The 20,671-nt window shown below is 42.5% G+C and overlaps 1 protein-coding gene across 6 annotated transcripts in view; it reads left to right on the plus strand.

Annotated features, from left to right (window-relative positions):
• MYO5C (myosin VC) overlaps positions 1 to 20,671 on the plus strand; it is a 115,684-nt gene extending 95,013 nt beyond the window's left edge. For 5 of the 6 annotated variants that reach the window (XM_003941618.4, XM_010352387.3, XM_010352388.3 and 2 more), the window contains 3 exons: positions 7,745 to 7,919; positions 8,747 to 8,827; positions 10,436 to 12,603. In XM_003941618.4, coding sequence (XP_003941667.1) covers positions 7,745 to 7,919; positions 8,747 to 8,827; positions 10,436 to 10,588 — 409 coding nt within the window. In that variant the 3' untranslated portion in view covers positions 10,589 to 12,603. Of the gene's footprint in view, positions 1 to 7,744; positions 7,920 to 8,746; positions 8,828 to 10,435; positions 12,604 to 20,593 lie in introns of those variants that run through there. The other variant, XM_074394234.1, reaches the window with a different exon arrangement.

Here is a 20,671-nt window from a genome sequence, read left to right on the forward strand (position 1 = left end):
GCCTCTGTTCTGTTCCATTGGTCTCTTATGTCTGTTTTGGTACCAGTATCATGCTGTTTTGATTACTGTAGCCTTGTAGTATAGTTTGAAGTCTATTAGCATGTAGCATGATGCCTCCAGCTTTGTTTTTTTGTTTGTTTGTTTGTGTTTGTTTGTTTGTTTGTTTTTTGCTTAGGATTGTCTTGGCTATGCAGATGCTTTTTTGGTTCCATATGAAATTTTATGTAGTGGTCTCACTGTGTTTCCCAGTCTGGTCTCAAACTCCTGAGCTCATACAATCCTCCAGCCTCAGCCTCTAAAGTAGCTGAGACTACAGCCATGTGCCACCATACCTGGATAATTTTGTTTGTTTGTTTGAGACAGGGTTTTGCTGTTGTTGCCAGGCTGGAGTGCAATGGTGCAGTCTCAGCTTACTGCAACCTCTGCCTCCCAGATTCAAGTGATTCTCCTGCCTCTGCCTCCTGAGTAGCTGGAATTACAGGCATGTGCCACCATGTCCGGCTAATTTTATATTTTTAGTAGAGACAGAGTTTCTCCATGTTGGCCAGGGTAGTCTCAAACTCCTGACCTGAGGTGATCCGCCCACATTGGCCTCCCAAAGTGCTGGGATTATAGGCATGAGCCACTGTGCCCAGCGTCATACCTGGCTAATTAAAAAAATTTTTTTGAGATACAGTATCTCTATATAGCTCAGGCTGGTCCTGTACTCCTGGCCTCAAGTGATACTCCCGTCTCTGCCTCCTGAGTAGCTGGGATAACAGGTGCCAGCCACCACCCCCAGAATTTTTTTGTTTTTAATTGATTTCTGATATTGTCTTTGTTATTTCATTGCTTCTGCTTAGTTTGGTTTTATTTTGCTCCTCTTTCTGGTTTCTGAAGGTAGAAGCTTTGATTATTTTCTTTGAGCCCTTTTTTTCTAAGCATTTAATACTATATATTTTTCTCTTAATTCTACTTTAGCTCCATCTTACAAATTTTCATATGTTTTCTTTCCATTTTTGTTCCATCCTAAATATTTTCTAATCTTCTTGAGGCTTACTCTTTGACCCGTGGATTATTTATAATATGTTATCTTCCAAGTGTTTGGAGACTCTCTTGTTATCTTTGTTTTTGATTTTGGATTAATTTCATTATGACCATATAACACACTTTTTCAGTAAACGCTTAGAAACAGAAAGTAGAATGGTGATTAGGGGATTTGGGAAGTGAGAAAACGGAGTTGCTATTCAGTGAGTATAGAGTTTCAGTTTTATGAGATGAAAGAGTTCTACGGATCTACTGTATAACAGTGTGCATGTGGTTAACACTACTGTACTATAACAGTGGTTAAGATGGTAAATGTTATGTTATACCCTTTTTATCACAGTTAGAAAAATCTCAAGTGCATACAGGTTGAAATATACCATAGATTGTGATAATGGACTGGAACGTTTATGGACTGACCATTTCACTTTGCCTGGGACTTTCCCAGTTTTATTTTAAAAATAAAAAACCTCTAAATATTTTTATGTTTCTTTAAAAAAGAACATACTTTGTATTATTTAAACTCTTTAAAATTTGTGAAGATTTGCTTTTATGACCAAGAATATGGTATGTTTTTGTGACCATTATACACACAGTTGAAAAGAATATGTAGTCTACTGTTGTCGGCTAGAAGGTTCTATAAACATCAATTAGACTCCGTTTGTTCATGATATTGTTCTACTAGTTCTGTTTACTAAGAGGCATGTTGAAGTTTCCACATGTGATTATGAATTTGTTTCTTTTCTCAGTCTCAGTTTTTGCTTCATGTATGTTAAACTCTTGTTTGGTGCATACACGTTAAGAATTGCTTTGTCGGCCGGGCGCGGTGGCTCAAGCCTGTAATCCCAGCACTTTGGGAGGCCAAGGTGGGTGGATCACGAGGTCGAGAGATCGAGACCATCCTGGTGAACATGGTGAAACCCCGTCTCTACTAAAAATACAAAAAATTAGCTGGGCATGGTGGCATGTGCCTGTAATCCCAGCTACTCAGGAGGCTGAGGCAGGAGAATTGCTTGAACCCAGAAGGCGGAGGTTGCGGTGAGCCGAGATCGTGACATTGCACTCCAGCCTGGGTAACAAGAGCGAAACTCCATCTCAAAAAAAAAAAACAAAAAAAAAAAGAATTGCTTTGTCTTCTTAGTGAATATACTCTCCTATCATTGTATAGTGTCCTTCTTTATCTCTCTCTGGTAATTTTCTCTGCCTGCCCCAAAGTCTACTTTGTCTGAAATTAATATAACCACTACAAATTTCTTTTGATTAGTGTTTCTTTAGTATACATATTTGCCTATCCTTTTACTTTTAACCTACCTATATCATATTTGAAGTGAATTTCTTCTAGGCAGCATATATTTGGATCTTTTTTTTTAATCCAACCCGACAATCTATACTGCTGCTTCTTTATTTTGTTTTTGTTTTTGGAGTCAGGGTCTCACTGTGTCACTCAGGCTGGAGGCTAGTGGTATGATCATGGCTCACTGCAGCCTTTACTTCCTGGGTTCAAGCGAGCATCCCTCTTCAGCCCCACCAATAGCTGGTACTACAGGCATACGCCATTTCTGTAGAAACAGGTCTCACTATGTTGCTCAGGCTGGAATATATCCTTCTGAATTGGGACGCTTAGATCATTTTAATGTAATATAATATTTATATTTAGAACTACTATCTTATTTTCTATTTGTTCCTTCAGTTTTCATTTCTCCAGTTTTCTTTTTCTGCTTCTTTTGGGTTATTTGAAATTTTTTAGTATCCTTTTCTAACTTAGGTATTTTTTTAAGTATTATCCCTTTGTATCTTTTTTTTTTTTTTTTTTTTTTTTGAGACGGAGTCTCACTTTGTCTCCTAGGTTGGAGTGCAGTGGTGTGATCTTGGCTCACTGCAACCTCCGCCTCCCAGGTTCAAGTGATTCTCCTGCCTCAGCCTCCTGGGTAGCTGGGATTACAGGCATGTGCCACCATGCCCAGCTAATTTTTGTATTTTTAGTGGAGATGGGATTTCACCATGTTGGTCAGGCTGGTCGAACTCCTGACCTCGTGATCCACCTGACTCGGCCTCCCAAAGTGCTGGGATTACAGGTGCGAGCCACCATGCCTGACCTGTATCTTATTTTTTTTTTCTTCGTTGTTGCTCTAGGGATTCCAGTACACATACTTAAGTCTTCGCAGTCTGTTTAGAATCAATATCTTACCACATCAAGTAGACTGTAGAAATCTTTACCAGCACATAGGCCCCTTTGGCTGCCCTGCTTTATGTTGTAGTGGTCTTATATATTAGATCTACATACATCAAAAACTCTACCATACGATATTATAATTTTAGTTTTCAACCATTAAACACATTTTAAAGAACTCAATAAGAGAATAGTCTATTGTACTCAACCAGGTATTTACCAGTTCTGTTGTTTCTTCATTCCTAATGTTCCAAGTCTCATTTTTTTTCCAAGTCTCGCTTTGATATAATTTCTCTTCTTTTTAGAGCAGCTTCATTGGCAATAACTTCTTTGTTTTCTTTCCATTGAAAATGTCTTCATTTTACCTTTATTCCTAAAGGCGTGTGTGTAGGATGAGGAATTCTAGATTGACAGTTCTTTTCTTTCACCACTTAAAAAAATTTTTTTTTTCTAACACTGTGGTTTCAGATTAGAAATCCACAGTCATTTGAATTACTGTTTCCCCATAAATAATGCATAATTTTTCTCTGATTGCTTTTAAGATTTTTTTTTTTTTTTTTTTTTTTTTTTTTTTGGTCTTTAGTTTTCCACAGTTTGTGATGTGTCTGGGTGTGGATTTCTTTAGATTTAGCCTCTTTGGAGTTTCCTGAGCTTCTTGAATCTGGCCATTCACCAAATCTGGTACATTGTCAGCCACTATTTTTTCAGATATTTGTCTGTATCATACTCTTCGTCTTCTCTTCCTGGAACTTCCATGAATCAGTTGTTAAAGACTTTTCATTATTGGCCGGGCGCGGTGGCTCAAGCCTGTAATCCCAGCACTTTGGGAGGCCGAGGCGGGTGGATCACGAGGTTGAGAGATCGAGACCATCCTGGTCAACACGGTGAAACCCCGTCTCTACTAAAAATACAAAACACTAGCTGGGCATGGTGGCGCATGCCTGTAATCCCAGCTACTCAAGAGGCTGAGGCAGGAGAATTGCCTGAGCCCAGGAGGCGGAGGTTGCGGTGAGCCGAGATCGCGCCATTGCACTCCAGCCTGGGTAACAAGAGCGAAACTCCGTCTCAAAAAAAAAAAAAAAAAAGACTTTTCATTATTGTCCCACAGGTCTCTAAAGTTCTGTTCCTTTTCTTAGTTCTTTTCTTCTGTGCTGTTAGATTGGATGATCTCTATTAATCCTTTTAATTTCACTGACTCTGCTCTGTCATCTCTATTCTTTTATTTCTATTATTGTATTTTTCAATTCTAAAATTTCCATTTGGGTTTTCTTTATATCTTCTGTTTCTTTTCTGAGACTTTATGTCTTTTGATTCATGGCAAGAGAGTTTGGCTTTACTTTCTAGATTGTTTTTATGATAACTTCTTTAAAGTCTTGATCAGATAATGTGAATATCTGGGTCATCGCAGTGTTGACTCCTATTAGTTGTTCTGTTTAACGCGAGTTGAGAACTTTCTGGTTCTTCATATGCCAATTTTGAATTGTATATTGGACATTTTAAAATACTGTATTATGCAGTCTTTATTTTATTTTTTTGAGACTAAGTCTCGCTCTGTTGCCCAGGCTTGAGTGCAGTGGCACGATCTCCACCTCTGGGTTCCAGCGATTCTCGTGCCTCAGCCTCTCAAGTAGCTGAAATTACAGGTACCCACTGCCACACCCAGCTAATTTTTGTATTTTTAGTAGAGTCTGGGTTTCACCATGTTGGCCAGGCTGATCTCAAATTCCTGATCTCAAGTGATCCACCCACCTCGGCCTCCCAAAGTGCTGGGATTACAGTGTGAGCCACTGTGCCCAGCCAAGACTCCAAGCCTTTAAATCATGTAGAGAATGTCGATATTTTCATCAGGTGAGCAACCCACTTGGGTCCAGGCTGCAAGTTATGACCGTCCTGTATGTTTTGTGGTTCTCATATCATTTCCATGTGTAAGGGTTTTGAGGTGCTCTTTGGGTCTGTTTCATCTGTGTGCGAAACAGTGGCCAGCCTGGAACTTGGGTAACGATGTGTTTCATAGTTCAGTCCTGAAAGTCTGTGTATGCTGTTTAGGGTCAGATTCATGCATGGGCTCAGGGATAAACCCAGGAGTTAATAAAGAACTTTAACAAACTGCTTTACTCAACTTTCCCGGGCTCCTCCCTTTCTGCAGCATTCCTATTACTTTCTGCCCCCTTTTTGGTGCTTCAGCTAGAAACCTGGAGCTTTCCCTAACCTGCTCTGCAGTGTACTTATGCAGATGTCCCCATCTGGGGCCCCAGAGTGAGAGCGCAAAGAGAGAACCTTGAACCACAGCTCCTCCAGTTGGAAAGGAAGTGTCCCTTCTCTTCGAGTTTTAGGTTCCTCCTGGCCTCCTTTGCCAACGCTGCTGTCGACATGGGATTGTTTGGAACTTGAGCGTGAGAGAATAGAGAAAAACGGGAGGGAAAAAGGACATTTCTCCTGTCTCCCTGAGCATTAGGAGGCCCCTTTGCAGTTCCATGAGCCAGAACGAGAGGGCTCCCCCTGGAGGTCTTTGTTGGCATTGATGCTTACTTCTGAGTTTCAAACTGGTGAGTTGAGGCCAGGGACTAGCAGAGGGGAAGACTGATAATCAATCTCACTTTTGATTTGGAAGTACTTCAGATTCCGGTCGTCTTCCCCAATACACCAGATACCATTTGCTTTTCCAAATCCTCAAATAGCTGCCCAATGCATTCCGTCCAGGCTTTCTAGCTGCATTCAGTGGGACAGCCTAGGAGTGTGCTTACTCCACCTCACCAGGAACCGAAACCCCACCGCACATCTTTGAGTGGGAGAATTAACATGCTCAAAATTCAGATTTTAGAAAGGACTGCGCCCAGATTTGAATAGGATGAATTAGAAGAGCTACGATGGGAAGCCCATTAGAAACCTGTAATAAAAACTAAAAGTAATAAGAACTCAAACTAGTGGGACAAAAGTAACAATGCAAAAATGGAGGAAGGTGAGAACCCGTGCAGGAGCTATTTTCTCACACCCACTGTCCTGTGGAATACATTAATTCAGCATCACTGTCCAAACGTTACAACCATAAAGAAGACTCACATGGGGCACTGGTAGTCCTTACAGTCAGAGCTGGGACTGACTGACTTTATTTTGAGACAGTCTCACTCTGTCACCCAGGGTGAAGTACAGTGGCACAATCTCAGCTCACTGCAACCTCTGCCTCCCAGGTTCAAGTGATTCTTCTGTCTCAGCCTCCACTGGGATTACAGGCATATGCCACAACGCCCAGCTAATGTTTTGTAGTTTTAGTGGAGAACAGGGTTTCGTCATGTTGGCCAGGCTGGTCTTAAACTCCTGACCTCAGGTGATCTGCCTGTCTTGGCCTCCCAAAGTGCTGAGATTGCAGGTGTGAGCCACTGTGCCCGGCCCAGAGCTTTAAAGATCACTTTATTCAACACTCATTTTTTTTTTAGCATTTTTTCATTGGTATGTAATTTATATACCATACAGTTTACCTGTTTAAAACACATAGTTCAGGCAGGGCACTGTGGCTCACACCTGCACAATCCTAGCACTTTGGGAGGATGAGATCACTTGAGGACAGGAGTTGACCAGCCTGGATGACATTGTGAAACCCTGCCTCTACTGAAAATACAAAAATGAGCCAGGCATAATGGCAGGTGCTTGTAAGCCTAGCTACTCAGGAGGCTGAGGCAGGAGAATCGCTTGAACCTGAGAATCGCTTGAACCTGGGTGACAGAGGGAGACTCTGTCTCAAAAATAACAAAGTGTATAGTTCAATTTGTTTCGATATATTTACATAGTTGTGCAACTATCACCATAATGTAATTTTAGGACTTTTTCATCCCTCCAGAACAAAACCTTACAGCAATTAGCAGCCACTCTCATCCCCCACCCCAACTCCCTGCCCCGCCCAACCTAGGAAACCACTACTGTGTTTTCTTTCTCTACCTTTTTTGCTTATTTTGGACATTTAAAAATAAATGGAATCATAAAACGTTATCTTTTGTGGATGGCTTCTTTCACTTACGTAATGTTTGGAAGGTTCATCTATGTGGGAGATAGCAGCACATTATTCCTTTTTTATTGCTGAATAATATCCCATTGTATGGATAATGCCACAGTTTGTTCATTCATTCATCAGCTGATGGATATTTTGGGTTGTGACAGAAATAAGAATAAAAACTGCAGTTGCCTGAAAGAAAGCTTTCACTGATTGAAAGATTTCTGCCAGTTCAGGAAGAGGAAACCAATTTTTTATACATATGGAGGTCTTTTCTTCAAATATTGCTGTTTCTTTCCTTTAATTGATTTTCCAAATTCTGTTTCATAAATGATTACAATCACTGTTCTTTGCTCAGATTTTCCCCAATATCTATAGTTGTTCCAGCCCCTCAGCCTAGATCCACCATGAGTCTTAGCACTATGGATTAGGAGAGCTGATCATCGGTCCAACCTCCTCACTTTACACATGAGAAACTCACCGAACTCTGGTACCCCCTCGGAACACAAAGGGGGACCTGGCACCCTTCTCTAAAGTGTTCTCTGTTTTTCTGCCTTTCCCTCCAGGTGCAATATCAGCTACTTAGAAGAATGGCTTAAAGATAAGAATTTGCAGAACAGCTTAGCAAAGGAAACTTTGGAGCCCCTCTCTCAGGCAGCCTGGTTGCTTCAGGTCAAGAAGACCACAGACAGCGATGCCAAAGAGATCTATGAACGCTGCACCTCACTGTCTGCTGTGCAGGTGACCAGGCTTGCTTAGTGTGTCCCTGGCTCTTCGCTGACACGTCAGTGCAGTGGGCATTACCTTTCTTGGCTTAGCCAGCTGTGAGCACCCTGATTCTGTCTGTTCTCTCAGGAGCATACCTATCACCCGTGGCCCGCCCTTTTATCTAATAAATATTTGTTAAATACTAACTCTAGGTCTTAAAAACACAGAAATGGGCTGGGCAAGGTGGCTCACAGCTGTAATCCCAGCACTTTGAGAGGCCAAAGTGGAAGGATTGCTTGAGCCCAGGAGTTTGAGACCAGTCTGCACAACTAGCAAGATGCCATCTCTACCAAAACAAAAAAAAGCTGGGTGTGATACCACACACCTTTGCGCCCAGCTACTCGGGAGGTTGAGGCAGGAGGATCGCATGAATCCAAGGGTTCGAGGCTGCAGTGAGCCATGATCATGGCACTGCACCCCAGCCTGGGCAATAAAGGGAGACCCTATCTCAAAAAAAAAAAAAAAAAAATCACGCACACACATACAGACAAATGTCTGTGATGCATTCCCTGCCCACTAAACTCACAAATGTGTATGTGGAGGGGCGGGCCCATGGGAGGTGGGGAGGCTGAGAGAGGCCCCTCTTACTATAGGGTTGTCTGATTGGCCTTTGCTCCCTGTGGCACCTTTTCCCTCGTGTTGTCTTTTCTGGGAAATAGGTAACACAGGCTTCCAGAGCCAAGTTATAGGCTAAAAGAACCACCTGTGCTTCCCAATGGTTCCCAATGAGCAAAACAATTATTTTATGAACAGAGTTATTATTTTGCATGTTCTAATACAATGTTGTGTAATGTTTGCAGATCATGAAGATCCTTAATTCATACACACCTATAGATGACTTTGAGAAGAGAGTGACTCCATCCTTTGTTCGCAAAGTACAGGTGAGATTCTTAAGGCTGTGCCTCTTAATTTTATCTCCTAACTATTGTATAAGATGTTGATATTTCATTAACATTATAGAAATCCAGGATTTGCAAGGACTGTTCAAAAATAATAAAAAATAGAAATCCAGAATTAAAGTACATTTACCCACATATACAAATGAAAGGCACCCATCTCAAAGTAAGCAGGAAATTTTCCTGTGAAAATTTTCAGAATCCACCTTAGTCCGAGTAGGAAGGGAATAAAAACACCGAAACCATGACTCCCTTGCTGTATTTCTTCAACATGTCTTATTTCTTTTTTTTTTTTTCTTCTTTTTCTTTTGAGAGGGAGTTTCACTCTTGTTACCCAGGCTGGAGTGCAATGGCACGATCTTGGCTCACTGCAACCTCCACCTCCTGGGTTCAGGCAATTCTCCTGCCTCAGCCTCCTGAGTAGCTGGGATTACAGGCACGCGCCACCATGCCCAGCTAATTTTTTGTATTTTTAGTACAGACTGTGTTTCACCATGTTGACCAGGATGGTCTCGATCTCTTGACCTCGTGATCCACCCGCCTCGGCCTCCCAAAGTGCTGGGATTACAGGCGTGAGCCACCGCGCCCGGCCAACATGTCTTATTTCTTACTGATCTTTGAATACTGTAAAAGTGGGCAGAGGCTGAATGGAAACAGAGACCATTTTTCTTTTAAAATCATTTGCATAACCATTTTTTCTTATGTAATTCCTAAAGTTTCTCCCCTAATGAACTCTAGGGCAGCAGTTCTCCAAGTCTGTCTCAAGAATCCCTGGAAGTCCTTGAGACACTTTCAGGAGGGTCTGAAAACTTCAGTTTTCTAAATACAGACCTATGGATTTTCTAAATAGATATCTGTGGATTTTCTTCATGTACTTTAACCAGAATAACATATCACAACAGATTGAATGCAGAAGCAGATATGTAATATATGATATGTATATACTATAGCATATATTAAAATATGGCATATATAATATATGGTTATATATTTGAAAATAGAATCATATCTAAAGTCAGACATTAAAGAGGTTTGCAAAAATAGAAAATACCACTTCTCACTAAATTGTCTTTGTTTTGGAAACTTATGTTTAACATGTACTGAGCTTATTTTAATGAATTAATAAATCATTTTAATTACTAATATGGCAGATGCCAATAGTCATACTCATATACACAAAAGCTTTTGGGACCTTGGTAATTTTTTAGTATAAAGCAGTCCTGAGACCAAAAAGGTTGCAAACCTATGAATGAAGAGGAAAGGATTCAATAGAAGTGGAATACTTCAAATCTACTCATGTTTGACCTTAGAATTATGCCATGAGAACAGATTTGAATAGCAAACAGATTTATCGTCAGCTCATCCCATGGGAAATGAATTTCTGAAGTGAAACAGAGCAAGTTAATTGTTCATGGAGCTGATCTGCAAGCCCTGGATAGACTTTGGAATTGCACCGTTGTTAAAAAGCTCTCATATATGTCATTTCACGTGATTGTGCAAGGAGTTCTTCACTAGAGATAGTTGGGTTTTGCCTTGACTTTCAGGTAGCATTAAAGCAGAACATGTTCATTTGTCCTCTGATTCTAATTTCAGGCTCTCCTAAGCAGCCGGGAGGATTCATCACAGCTGATGTTGGATACCAAATATCTATTTCAAGTCACATTTCCCTTTACCCCCTCTCCACATGCTCTCGAAATGATTCAGATCCCTAGCAGTTTCAAGCTCGGCTTTCTGAATAGGTTATAGCAGGAGAAAAAGTCAGTGCACTAGCTGGCCACAGTGTCTCACGCCTGCAATCCCAGCACTTTGGGAGACTGAGGCGGGTGGATCACAAGGTCAGGAGTTCAAGACCAGCCTGGCCAAGGTGGTGAAACCCCAAATCTACTAAAAACTACGTAAATTTGCCAGGCATGATGGCAGGCACCTGTAATCCCAGCTACTCGGTAGGCTGAGGCAAGAGAATCACTTGAACCCAGGTGGCAGAGTTTGCAGTGAGCTGAGATTGTGTCACTGCACTCCAGCATGGGCGACAGAGTGAGGCTGCCTCAAAAAAAAAGTCAATGCACTTTTTCCTCAAAAGCTAAGTGAAGGTTCAGTATGAGGGATGTGGTTTATTAATTGGCAATGGAAATTGGAATGTGATGTAAGGAAGAAAATCGACTTTTCCCAAATGGACCGTGTCATTTCTCACTCACAGTGACAGTGCTGCTGCTATAATTTTTTAAGAATTCACACACACCAGCTATAGTTAGGAAAGCCATGTCTCACTCTCAAATCACAGCTGGTTTTTACTGAAATTCCTGGAGGGCTCATATTTTCTTCCACGTGCCTCTTGATCTGTTCTGTCTTGTGGCAGCACCCTTATCAGGCGGGAGTGAGATCTGGGGACACAGTGGCTTCCAAGTTTTCTGAGGTTCATGTGGAGCCTGGGTACATTTACAGAGCCACAAGTGGATTACAGGACTCAGTCTTCCAGGAAATAATCCCATTTGGCCACCATGGCCTGCCAAAAGCTCTCTTGCCCCATGCCTGCTGGGGATGGGAGGTTTTCATGAACTCTTTTTACTGAAAATGCCCTGCATTTAAAAATGTTTATTTTAGATCCTTCTAATGTTTTATTTTTATTTTTTTAAAGGTAGGGTTTCACCATGATGGCCAGGCTGGTCTTGAACTCCTGACCTCAGGTGATCCACCCACCTTGGCCTCCCAAAATGCTAGGATTACAGGCGTGAGCCACCACGCCAGCTAGACCCTTCTAATTTTTTTTTTTTTTGAGACGGAGTTTCGCTCTTGTTACCCAGGCTGGAGTGCAATGGCGCGATCTCGGCTTACCGCAACCTCCGCCTCCTGGGTTCAGGCAATTCTCCTGCCTCAGCCTCCTGAGTAGCTGGGATTACAGGCACGCACCACCATGCCCAGTTGATTTTTTTTGTATTTTTAGTAGAGACGGGGTTTCACCATGTTGACCAGGATGGTCTCGATCTCTTGACCTTGTGATCCACCCGTCTCGGCCTCCCAAAGTGCTGGGATTACAGGTTTGAGCCACCGCGCCCGGCCGACCCTTCTAATTTTTAAGAGAATGTTCAATCTGAGATGAATCACATGAAGTATTTTTATGTGTATGTCTATTTAAAAGTAATATATTATTAAAGCTTAATTGCCATGTCATTTATTCTTCTCTGAAAGAACTTTTCTTCAAATCTTACCTGCCAATATATTCATCATAATTTTTTATAGTTTAATACCTTTCATACAATAACTTTAAAAAAAGAAAACTATGTTTAAAAATGCAACCTAAATTATTTTCTCTCTCTAATCAGCATTTCAATGCATTTATTTTTAAATTTTCTCATAAAAGTAACTAAAAAATTATGTCAGAACCTCCTTTTGGGAAATCTGTGTTTCCCAAGTTTTATGGGAACTGGCTGTTGCGTGTCCCGGCACACCTCCTCATTCCTCCCTTTCAGAGCCCCAAACCTCATTGGATCAGCACTCCTAGTCTCTGACCCGCAGATCCAGTACTGTTCTGTTACCACCCAAGAATCCCAACAGGCACAGGCGATAGCTGTGATTCTGTAATACAGACTTGTGTCTTAGGAGTAGGAATAATACATGATTATGAAGCAACATCACCCTGCTAATATGTAATAATGTCTTTTCATATTATAAATGGTTTCGTTTAGCTCATTTCAATACATTGTACATGAAAAAATGAAAAGTAGAACTTTGTAATACTTTAATCAATAAAATTAATTACCAAATGAATTGGGTCAGATTCTTTAATTGTGAGGAGGTAATCTTTTAAGTGCACAAGTTTTATGCCTTTCTTTAGGGTCATACTGAAAGATGCTAGAATCTTTATAGATTCGTAATATCTCATTTAAAGTATATTAGAATGGTTAGAGAGGAAGTAAACATGTCATAAGTGCTGGCTTAGGCTGTGCCTCCAGGGGGCTTCCACACTGTGTCAGAATGAGGGGCTACTTGGCAGAGAATTGGCTGGGTTTCTGATCCTGAGCTGTGGCTTCCATGCCCTTTCTAGACTTTCCCCACACCATGAGAAGCCTTCACTGTTGATTTTTGGCTTCCATAACTCAGGATTCATACCTGTTTCGTAGCACTTAACCCTGGGCTGAAAGCCAGAAACGTTGCCCATTTCCTCTGTTGGCCTGTGAGCCCCAGAGGACAGGTAACACATCCACATCCCTGCCTTCATCCTGCTGCTGATGAGGCGGAAGAGAACTGAGGAAGCAGAGTCCTGTTGGAGGACGCTGTGTGTGTGGTGGGGAGTTGACCATGGAAAAAAAAAAAGGTCGTGGTGGGGACAGGGAGGCCTGTGGAGACTGTGTGGAAAAATGGGAAGAGGCAGGCACTCGCCTCACAGTCCTGACCAGTTCTACAAAGCTGTCAGTGACAAGGAGACCAAAATAGAGAAATGTTAAGAACATGCAGCCCAGGTGACTGTGAGGGTTGCTCAGTGAGGGCGCAGACACAGAGGTCAAACCTGCCAAGGTCTCCATCCACAGCGGGGCTGAGCGGAAGGTTCCAGGGGTGAGTGAGGGATGCAGATGGCAGCACGCGCCCAGGAGGGAGCATGGAAGTGCAGTGGAGGAAGGAAGCAGGCTGAGAAGATAAGGAGATTAGCCGGCGGGCAGGCGAGGTGCTTCACACCTCAGGTTGCTAGTCCTCACCTCTCACCAGCTGCCCTGCGGCTCCCAGCGCTGACTTCAGAAGGTATGTGCACGCTGACCTTGTGGTTAAAATACTCCAGCTTTTGAAATGATCAGAAAAGCATCTAGATGAGTCCAGGCCACAGTGTTAACAGGTCTTTCTGTGCGGTGGGAGCACGGGTGAGGGGTTTTGTTGTTGTTAATCTGTTGAATCGCACTCTTATACAATACACATGAATTTATTTTGAAATAGTAAAGTGTTTTTACATTAATGTTGGCATCAGGAAAGAAATTAAGCATGCTTAAAATTGCTAAGTCAGTTTTAAAATTTGATACAGGTGACACATGACAACGAAAGCCTCTGAGTACAGCGTATGGGGTTAGAAAGAGGTGTTCACAGTTTTAAGTCTGAGATACGTCCACGTTGTTGTGTGTATCGGTTTGTTCTTTATTATTCTATGCCCATTTCACAGTTTAGTCTACAACTAGTGAACATTTGGGTCTTTCTAGTTTAGGCCTTCTGTGAATAAAGCTGCTATGAGCTTTATGGGTTGTTTTGTTTTTAGGAAATAAGCATTATTTTCTGTGGTGTACGTATGCAGGAGTAGAATTGCTTGGTCACAGAATATATGCATTTCACTTCAGTGGGTCCCGTTGACCAGTTTTCTACGTTGGTTATACCAACTTCTACTCCCACCAGCAGAGAAAGGCAGTTCCAGTCTCTGCATCCTTGTCCACGCTTTGCGTTGTCAGGCTCTGTAAGTTTTCTGATGAATAAGTAGTTGTATCTTGTCGTAGTTTGACTTTGTATTTCTTTGATGACTAATGATAACGAGCACCTTTTATATCTTTATTGACATGTAAGTTATACATGTAAGTATCCTCATTTGTGAAGTGGCTGTGCAAGCCTTTTGTCCATTTAAAAAATAATCTTTGTTGAGGTATGATGTCCACACATTTAGTTTCACATTTTAAAAGCCATCATTTAAAAACATATTTCAGTTTTACTTTTTAGTTTTTTATTTTATTTTTTAGTTATTTTGGTTTTTTAGTTTATTTACAAGGATTTGCAACCATTGCTACTAATTCCAGAGTATTTTCATCACCCCAAAAAAGAAATCTCATACCCATTAAGCAGTTGCTCCCATCCCAATTCCCTCCTTCCTCCTTATTCCCTCTTCCCTCCACCTTGCAACTATTCATCTGCTTCCTGTCTCTCTGGATTTGCTGATCCTGTACACTTCACATCAGTGAAATTATATAATACGTGGCCTTTTTGTGTCTGGCTTCTTTCATGGGATAGTGTTTTTCAGGTTTGATCATGTAGCATGTGTCAGAACTTCATTCTTTTTTCTTGCAGAGTAGCAGTCTGCTGGAAGATAGACATTTTGTTTATTCATTTGTCAGTTGGTGGACCCTTGAGTTGCTTTCACTTTTGGCTAATAATGCTGTGATGAACACTTGTAGGTACATTTTTTATGTGAACATAAATTTTCTTTTTTCGTTCCTTTTTTTTTTTTGAGACAGAGTCTCACTGTGTTGCCCAGGCTGGAGTGCAGTGGCACAATCTCAGCTCACTGCAACCTCCATCCTCACAAGTTCAAGCGATTCTCATGTCTCAGCCTCCCAAGCAGCTGGGGTTACAGGTGCCTGCTACCACATCCAGCTAATTTCTGTATAGTAGAGACGGGGTTTCACCATGTTGCCCAGGCTGGTCTAAACTCCTGATCTCAGGTGATCCGCCCACGTTGGCCTCTCAAAGTATTGGGATTATAGGTATAAGCCACTACACCCAGCTGGTGAACATATATTTTCAGTTATCCTGGGTATATATCTAGAAGTAGGATTGTGGGGTCATATGATAACAGCTATATATTAAACGTTTTGAATAACTGCCAAACCATTTCCCACAGCTGTGCCACTGGAAAATGACTACCCCATTTTACCTTCCCACCAGCAGTGTATGAAGGTCCTTTTGTCCATTTTTAATTGAGTTAATGAAGCATTATTTTCAATGCAAAAACCGGATACCGGATATGCCCTATGTATCCAAACAGAGGAAGTTGGTTTAATAAATTATGACACTCCGTAGTATAGAATAATGCTGAACTTATTACCAAAAAAGGTAGATCTATAAGTATTAACCGAATAAGCTAGATGAAGAAAGCAAGTAACCCTATTTGCGTGACTACCAAAGCTGTATCTTTGTGTTTGTGCTGGAAAAGTCTGGAAGAAGAAACAACAAACTAAATAAGGGCAGTGAAAATGCAGCGCATGTGATGGGGTTCAAGTTTCACTTCCCCCTCTTTGGTATTGGTTCTTTTTAAAATAAACGTGTATTTCTGTGGGAATTTTTAAGCCATATATTTAGGCAAAACCGATATCAAAAAAGTCTGTGCTTGGCATAAGGTTATTAGGGGAAGGTTCGAGAAGTTCTGTGAACTACTACTGCAGAGCAACTTCATGTCAAAACTTGTTAAACGGGGCATTTTGGTCTTTCTTATCAAAATGCTCACCGAAACACTGGCTCTGGCTGTGAAAAATTTCCTCATCATAAAAAGGATTATTGACAATAAGTATGACAGAATGTACTAAAATTAAATTTAGCTCGTGATATAAATACTAAGTGGAAAGCATCAAGATACAGAAACGTAATCAGTATAATGGACGGTATGACCTCAGTGATCTCAAATCTATTCTTGCATACACCAAAACGTAAAAAGAAGTTTCTCTGAGTGGTGGGATTATAGGTGATTATCTTCTCCCTTATACCTTCCCCCCCCCGAAACTTTCTACAATGCACATGTGTGACATTTACAGTTTAAAAATGCTTTAAATTTAGTTTATAGCTTTCCCATGTTTAACCAGTCAGGTCTAAAATGCTAGCTATGTGATATGACTTAAGGCCCATATGACTCAAAAATCGGAGTCTCCGTTAAAAAATGGTGTTTTCCAGGAATATGCAATGACATGAAGAGGAAAAGGCTATTATGTACGTTAAAATAATATATGGCATACAATTCCAATTTTTAAAAAATTGCACAAATATATCCTTCTAAAGACACTAGAAGAAAACATAACATGCCAGCAGGTCAGTTACTTGTTGGTGTAGGGCATGTGGGCGATTACTTTCAACTCTTCTTGTCCTTCTGTTTCCAGTTGTTTTTTATTATTATTATTATTATTATTATTATTATTATTGGCTGGGCGCGGTGGCTCAAGCCTGTAATCCCAGCACTTTGGGAGGCCGAGGCGGGTGGATCACGAGGTCGAGAGATCGAGACCATCCTGGTCAACATGGTGAAACCCCGTCTCTACTAAAAATACAAAAAATTAGCTGGGCATGGTGGCGCATGCCTGTAATCCCAGCTACTCGGGAGGCTGAGGCAGGAGAATTGCCTGAACCCAGGAGGCGGAGGTTGCGGTGAGCCGAGATCGTGCCATTGCACTCCAGCCTGGGTAACAAGAGTGAAACTCCGTCTCAAATATATATATATATATTTTATTATTATTATTATTATTATTATTATTGAGACAGAGTCTCACTGTGTCACCCAGGCCGCAGTACAGTTGCATGATCTCGGCTCACTGCAACCTCTGCCTCCCGGGTTCAAGTGATTCTTCTGCCTCAGCCTCCCGAGTAGCTGGGATTACAGGTTTGTGCCACAACGCCAGGCTAATTTTTATATTTTTAGTAGAGATGGCGTTTCACCATGTTGGTCAAGCTGGTCTCAAACTCCTGGCCTCAAGTGATCCACCCACCTCGGCCTCCCAAAGTGCTGGGATTATAGGTGTGAGCCACCATGCTCAGCCCTCTGTTTCCAGTTATTTATAATGAACCTTATCAGCATCTTTTCTAATTTGAAAAAATTCAAAATGTAATTTGAGAAGAAAAACATTGCCTCTCTCTAGATATGGAACATCGGCCCTCTTTTCTGCTTGTTTCTCTCCCGTGCCTCCCAGGCTTCCTTTCATTCCTCCTCCACTTGGTGTCGTGTCTTCCTCTGCCCCTCTGTTCCTGTAGCTGCTCTTCTGTCCGGAGCTCATTTTCTCTTCTCCAGAACACAGCAATCTCTTAACCTGGTTTGTTTTCCTGTCGTCCCTTCTCTCTCTCTCTGACCTACTTCTGGAAGCACACATGCTGGAATAATCCACAGGGATGACGCGGCGCCCTTGCTTTAAACAGCTGGTGGCTCACCGTCCTAATGCAATTACTGGGAGTGCTCAGCCCGACCTTGCTGCTGGCTGCCTTTACAGGGCTGGGGAGTGCGGTGCAACAGTCACCAAGCCGCACGGTGGGCCAGGCCCTTTCTTGTTAACTCACGTTTTGTGACAAAACAGTGCAGCTCGACCATGCTGGCTTGGAAGGAGTGTTCCAAAGTGTGTATTCACACTACTTACAGATTTGGCTCTGCCACTGACCTTGAATTTGTTTAATCTGCCTGCTTTCCCTCAGCAGCAACACAGATGTCCTGCCTCCCTCCTAGGGTAATTTTGAGAGGTGAGGGCTGGACACTCTGTGGCAGTTGGTTGCTGGTTTCCTTGTGAGCTGTTGACCCAAAGAGGTGCCCTGTATGCCTTTGTTGCCTAGAGGTCTCTGGAACTGTGCTGGCTGCCCCTTTGCTGTAAGAGCTCAGCCCAACTCATGAGCTCCCCACTCTCTCTCCAGCCCCAGGGTGGGCTCCACATGGCAGATGTTCCTTATCAGATCTGTTCCCACTGTCACCTCCCCATAAATGTATCCCTCTCAAATTTGACTCTTGAAATATTCAGACCAGGCCTGGTGTGGTGGCTCACACCTGTAATCCCAGCACTTTGGGAGGTCAAGGCAGGTGGACCAGGAGATCAGGAGTTCAAGACTAACCTGGCCAACATGGTGAAAACCTGTCTCTACTAAAAATACAAAAATTAGCCGGATGTGGTGGTGCACACCTGTAGTCCCAGCTACTCGGGAGACTGAGGTGGGAGAATCACTTGAACCCAGGAGGAAGAGGTTGTAGTGAGCCGAAACCACACCATTGCACTCCAGCCTGGGTGACAGAGTGAGACTCCATCTCCAAAAAAAAAAAAACAAAAGGAATATTCAGACCTGTGCCCCCAACTATCTTTATGTTCAAGGTGTCATTTCTTTGAATCTTGACGAAGCTCACTCTTTGGAACACCTGCCAAATTGACAGGGCCACACCAGCTGCTCCCTTTCCCATTAACTGCTTTGTCCTCATTGCCAGCAATGGCAACAAGAGCCCCTTGGTCTCCCAAAGAAATCTAGGCCACAGCACTGACACCTCCCTCTCCTGGACCCCACACACCAAGTCCAGTGCCTTGTCCTTTTTCCTAAGCACGGTCCAAGTCCATCCACTACATTGCTTTGTGGACCTAAAAGGAAGAAGTTGTAGCACAAAACAAGATTGAAGGAGTTTACTTGAGCCAAAGTGAGGACAGATGCCTGAATGGCTCAGACCCAAGTAACCGTGGACATGATCTCTGTTTGGCCTTTGTTACAAGCCATTTTTTAAAGGCAAAAAAGGGGGACAGGGAGTGGGCTGATACAAGGTTGTCAGGAATTCTCATTGGTTTACAGAAATATCATAGATTAGTGATTGGCTATACATCGTTACACTACAGGGTGTGGGTTATAGTGTTCAGTGTGGCATTATTAGGTTATTTTTAGCTAATTGTGCCAATAGCAGGCAGTTTGAGGAGATGAGGCCAGGTGTGGTAGTTCACGGCTGTAATCCCAGCACTTTGGGAGGGCTGAGGTGGGCGGATCACTTGAGGTCAGGAGTTCGAGACCAGCCTAGCAAACATGGCAAAACGCTGTCTCTACTGAAAATACAAAAATTAGCCTGGCATAGTGGTGCATGCCTGTAATCCCAACTACTTGGGAGGCTGAGGTAGGAAAATCGCCGAAACCCGGGAGACAGAGGTTACAGTGAGCCAAGGGTATTGCCATGTTTGCTAGGCCACTGCATTACAGCCTGGGTGACAGAGAGATACTCTGTCTAAAAGAAAAAGAAAAAAAAAAAAGAGAGATGAATACACAACTCAAAGTGGGGACTAGAATGTGATTGCTGTCTCATTTTCATGTATCCCTGGGCCTGATAATTTGAAAGGACTTGCATTAAGTTACTTTCTCACCCTTAGTCCAGGACTTCCTCGCATCTTGCCTGAATCACTGCCACAGGCTCCTCTCATTCTTTCCTTGGCATCCCCCCACCCCCCGCCCCACCCCTGCCCCTGTTCCTCTTTCTCAATGCAGCCATTGTTCCTACCACTGCTGCCACTCAGAGCAGCAGGACCTTGCTGGTGCACTCCCTGTATTACTGGCCTTGAGCTACGTGCTTTATGCACTGACTCTTATTCTCCTGACAACCCCCGAGGGTAGGTTTTAAGATCTCCACTTGATAGATTAGCAAAACCAAACTTCAGAGAGGTCAGGTGACTAGACTCAGTGGCAGGCCAGGATCAGGCAGCCGGAGCCTGTCCTTTTAACCACCAGATGCTTGTGCTGCCTCAAGGCTGCCTCCCTGCAGCGACCTTGGCCTGTCTGTTGACTTCCCTGTGAACAGGTAGGGACCCAGGGTTTGTGGCTGTCAAATGTTTAATAAGTGGGTGCTTGCCTTGCAGGGAACCCACACCACACTTACTTAGCCTCCTGGCTTTGGTTGGGGTCAGGCTCCATCATTTGCTGACCCTTATGTTTACTCTAAAAGTTCACCCGGAGGGGAGGAATGTCTTTAAAAGTTTTAAATTACAGCACCCATTACAACAACGTTTTCCACTGTGAAACCCCACAGAATTGATATTGCACTGTAAGGATCCATCCCGACTCTGTCTGCCAGCTGCCAAAAAACTGGTTAAACATGTTAAGTTCAGAAAACCTATTGTCTGATGCTTTCTAACTGATTAAATAAATGAGTTGTATTGACCCAGCGTGTTGTAATAGTTGAAAGCTGATAAATTAACTGCATTCTACATGTAGACATTTGAATAGCTACCATGGTACAAGCAAGGAGAGGTTTTAGAAAGCTAAAACCATTGCTTTTCTCACACACCCTCCCTTCTCTTCACTTTGTTTCAGCTTCATCTTGGGTGAAAGATGTGTGATCAGACCTTCCTAGTTAATGTATTTGGCTCATGTGACAAATGCTTCAAACAA

The sequence above is a fragment of the Saimiri boliviensis genome, chromosome 2, assembly GCF_048565385.1.
Source record: "Saimiri boliviensis isolate mSaiBol1 chromosome 2, mSaiBol1.pri, whole genome shotgun sequence".
In the NCBI taxonomy this organism is placed as follows: domain Eukaryota; kingdom Metazoa; phylum Chordata; class Mammalia; order Primates; family Cebidae; genus Saimiri; species Saimiri boliviensis.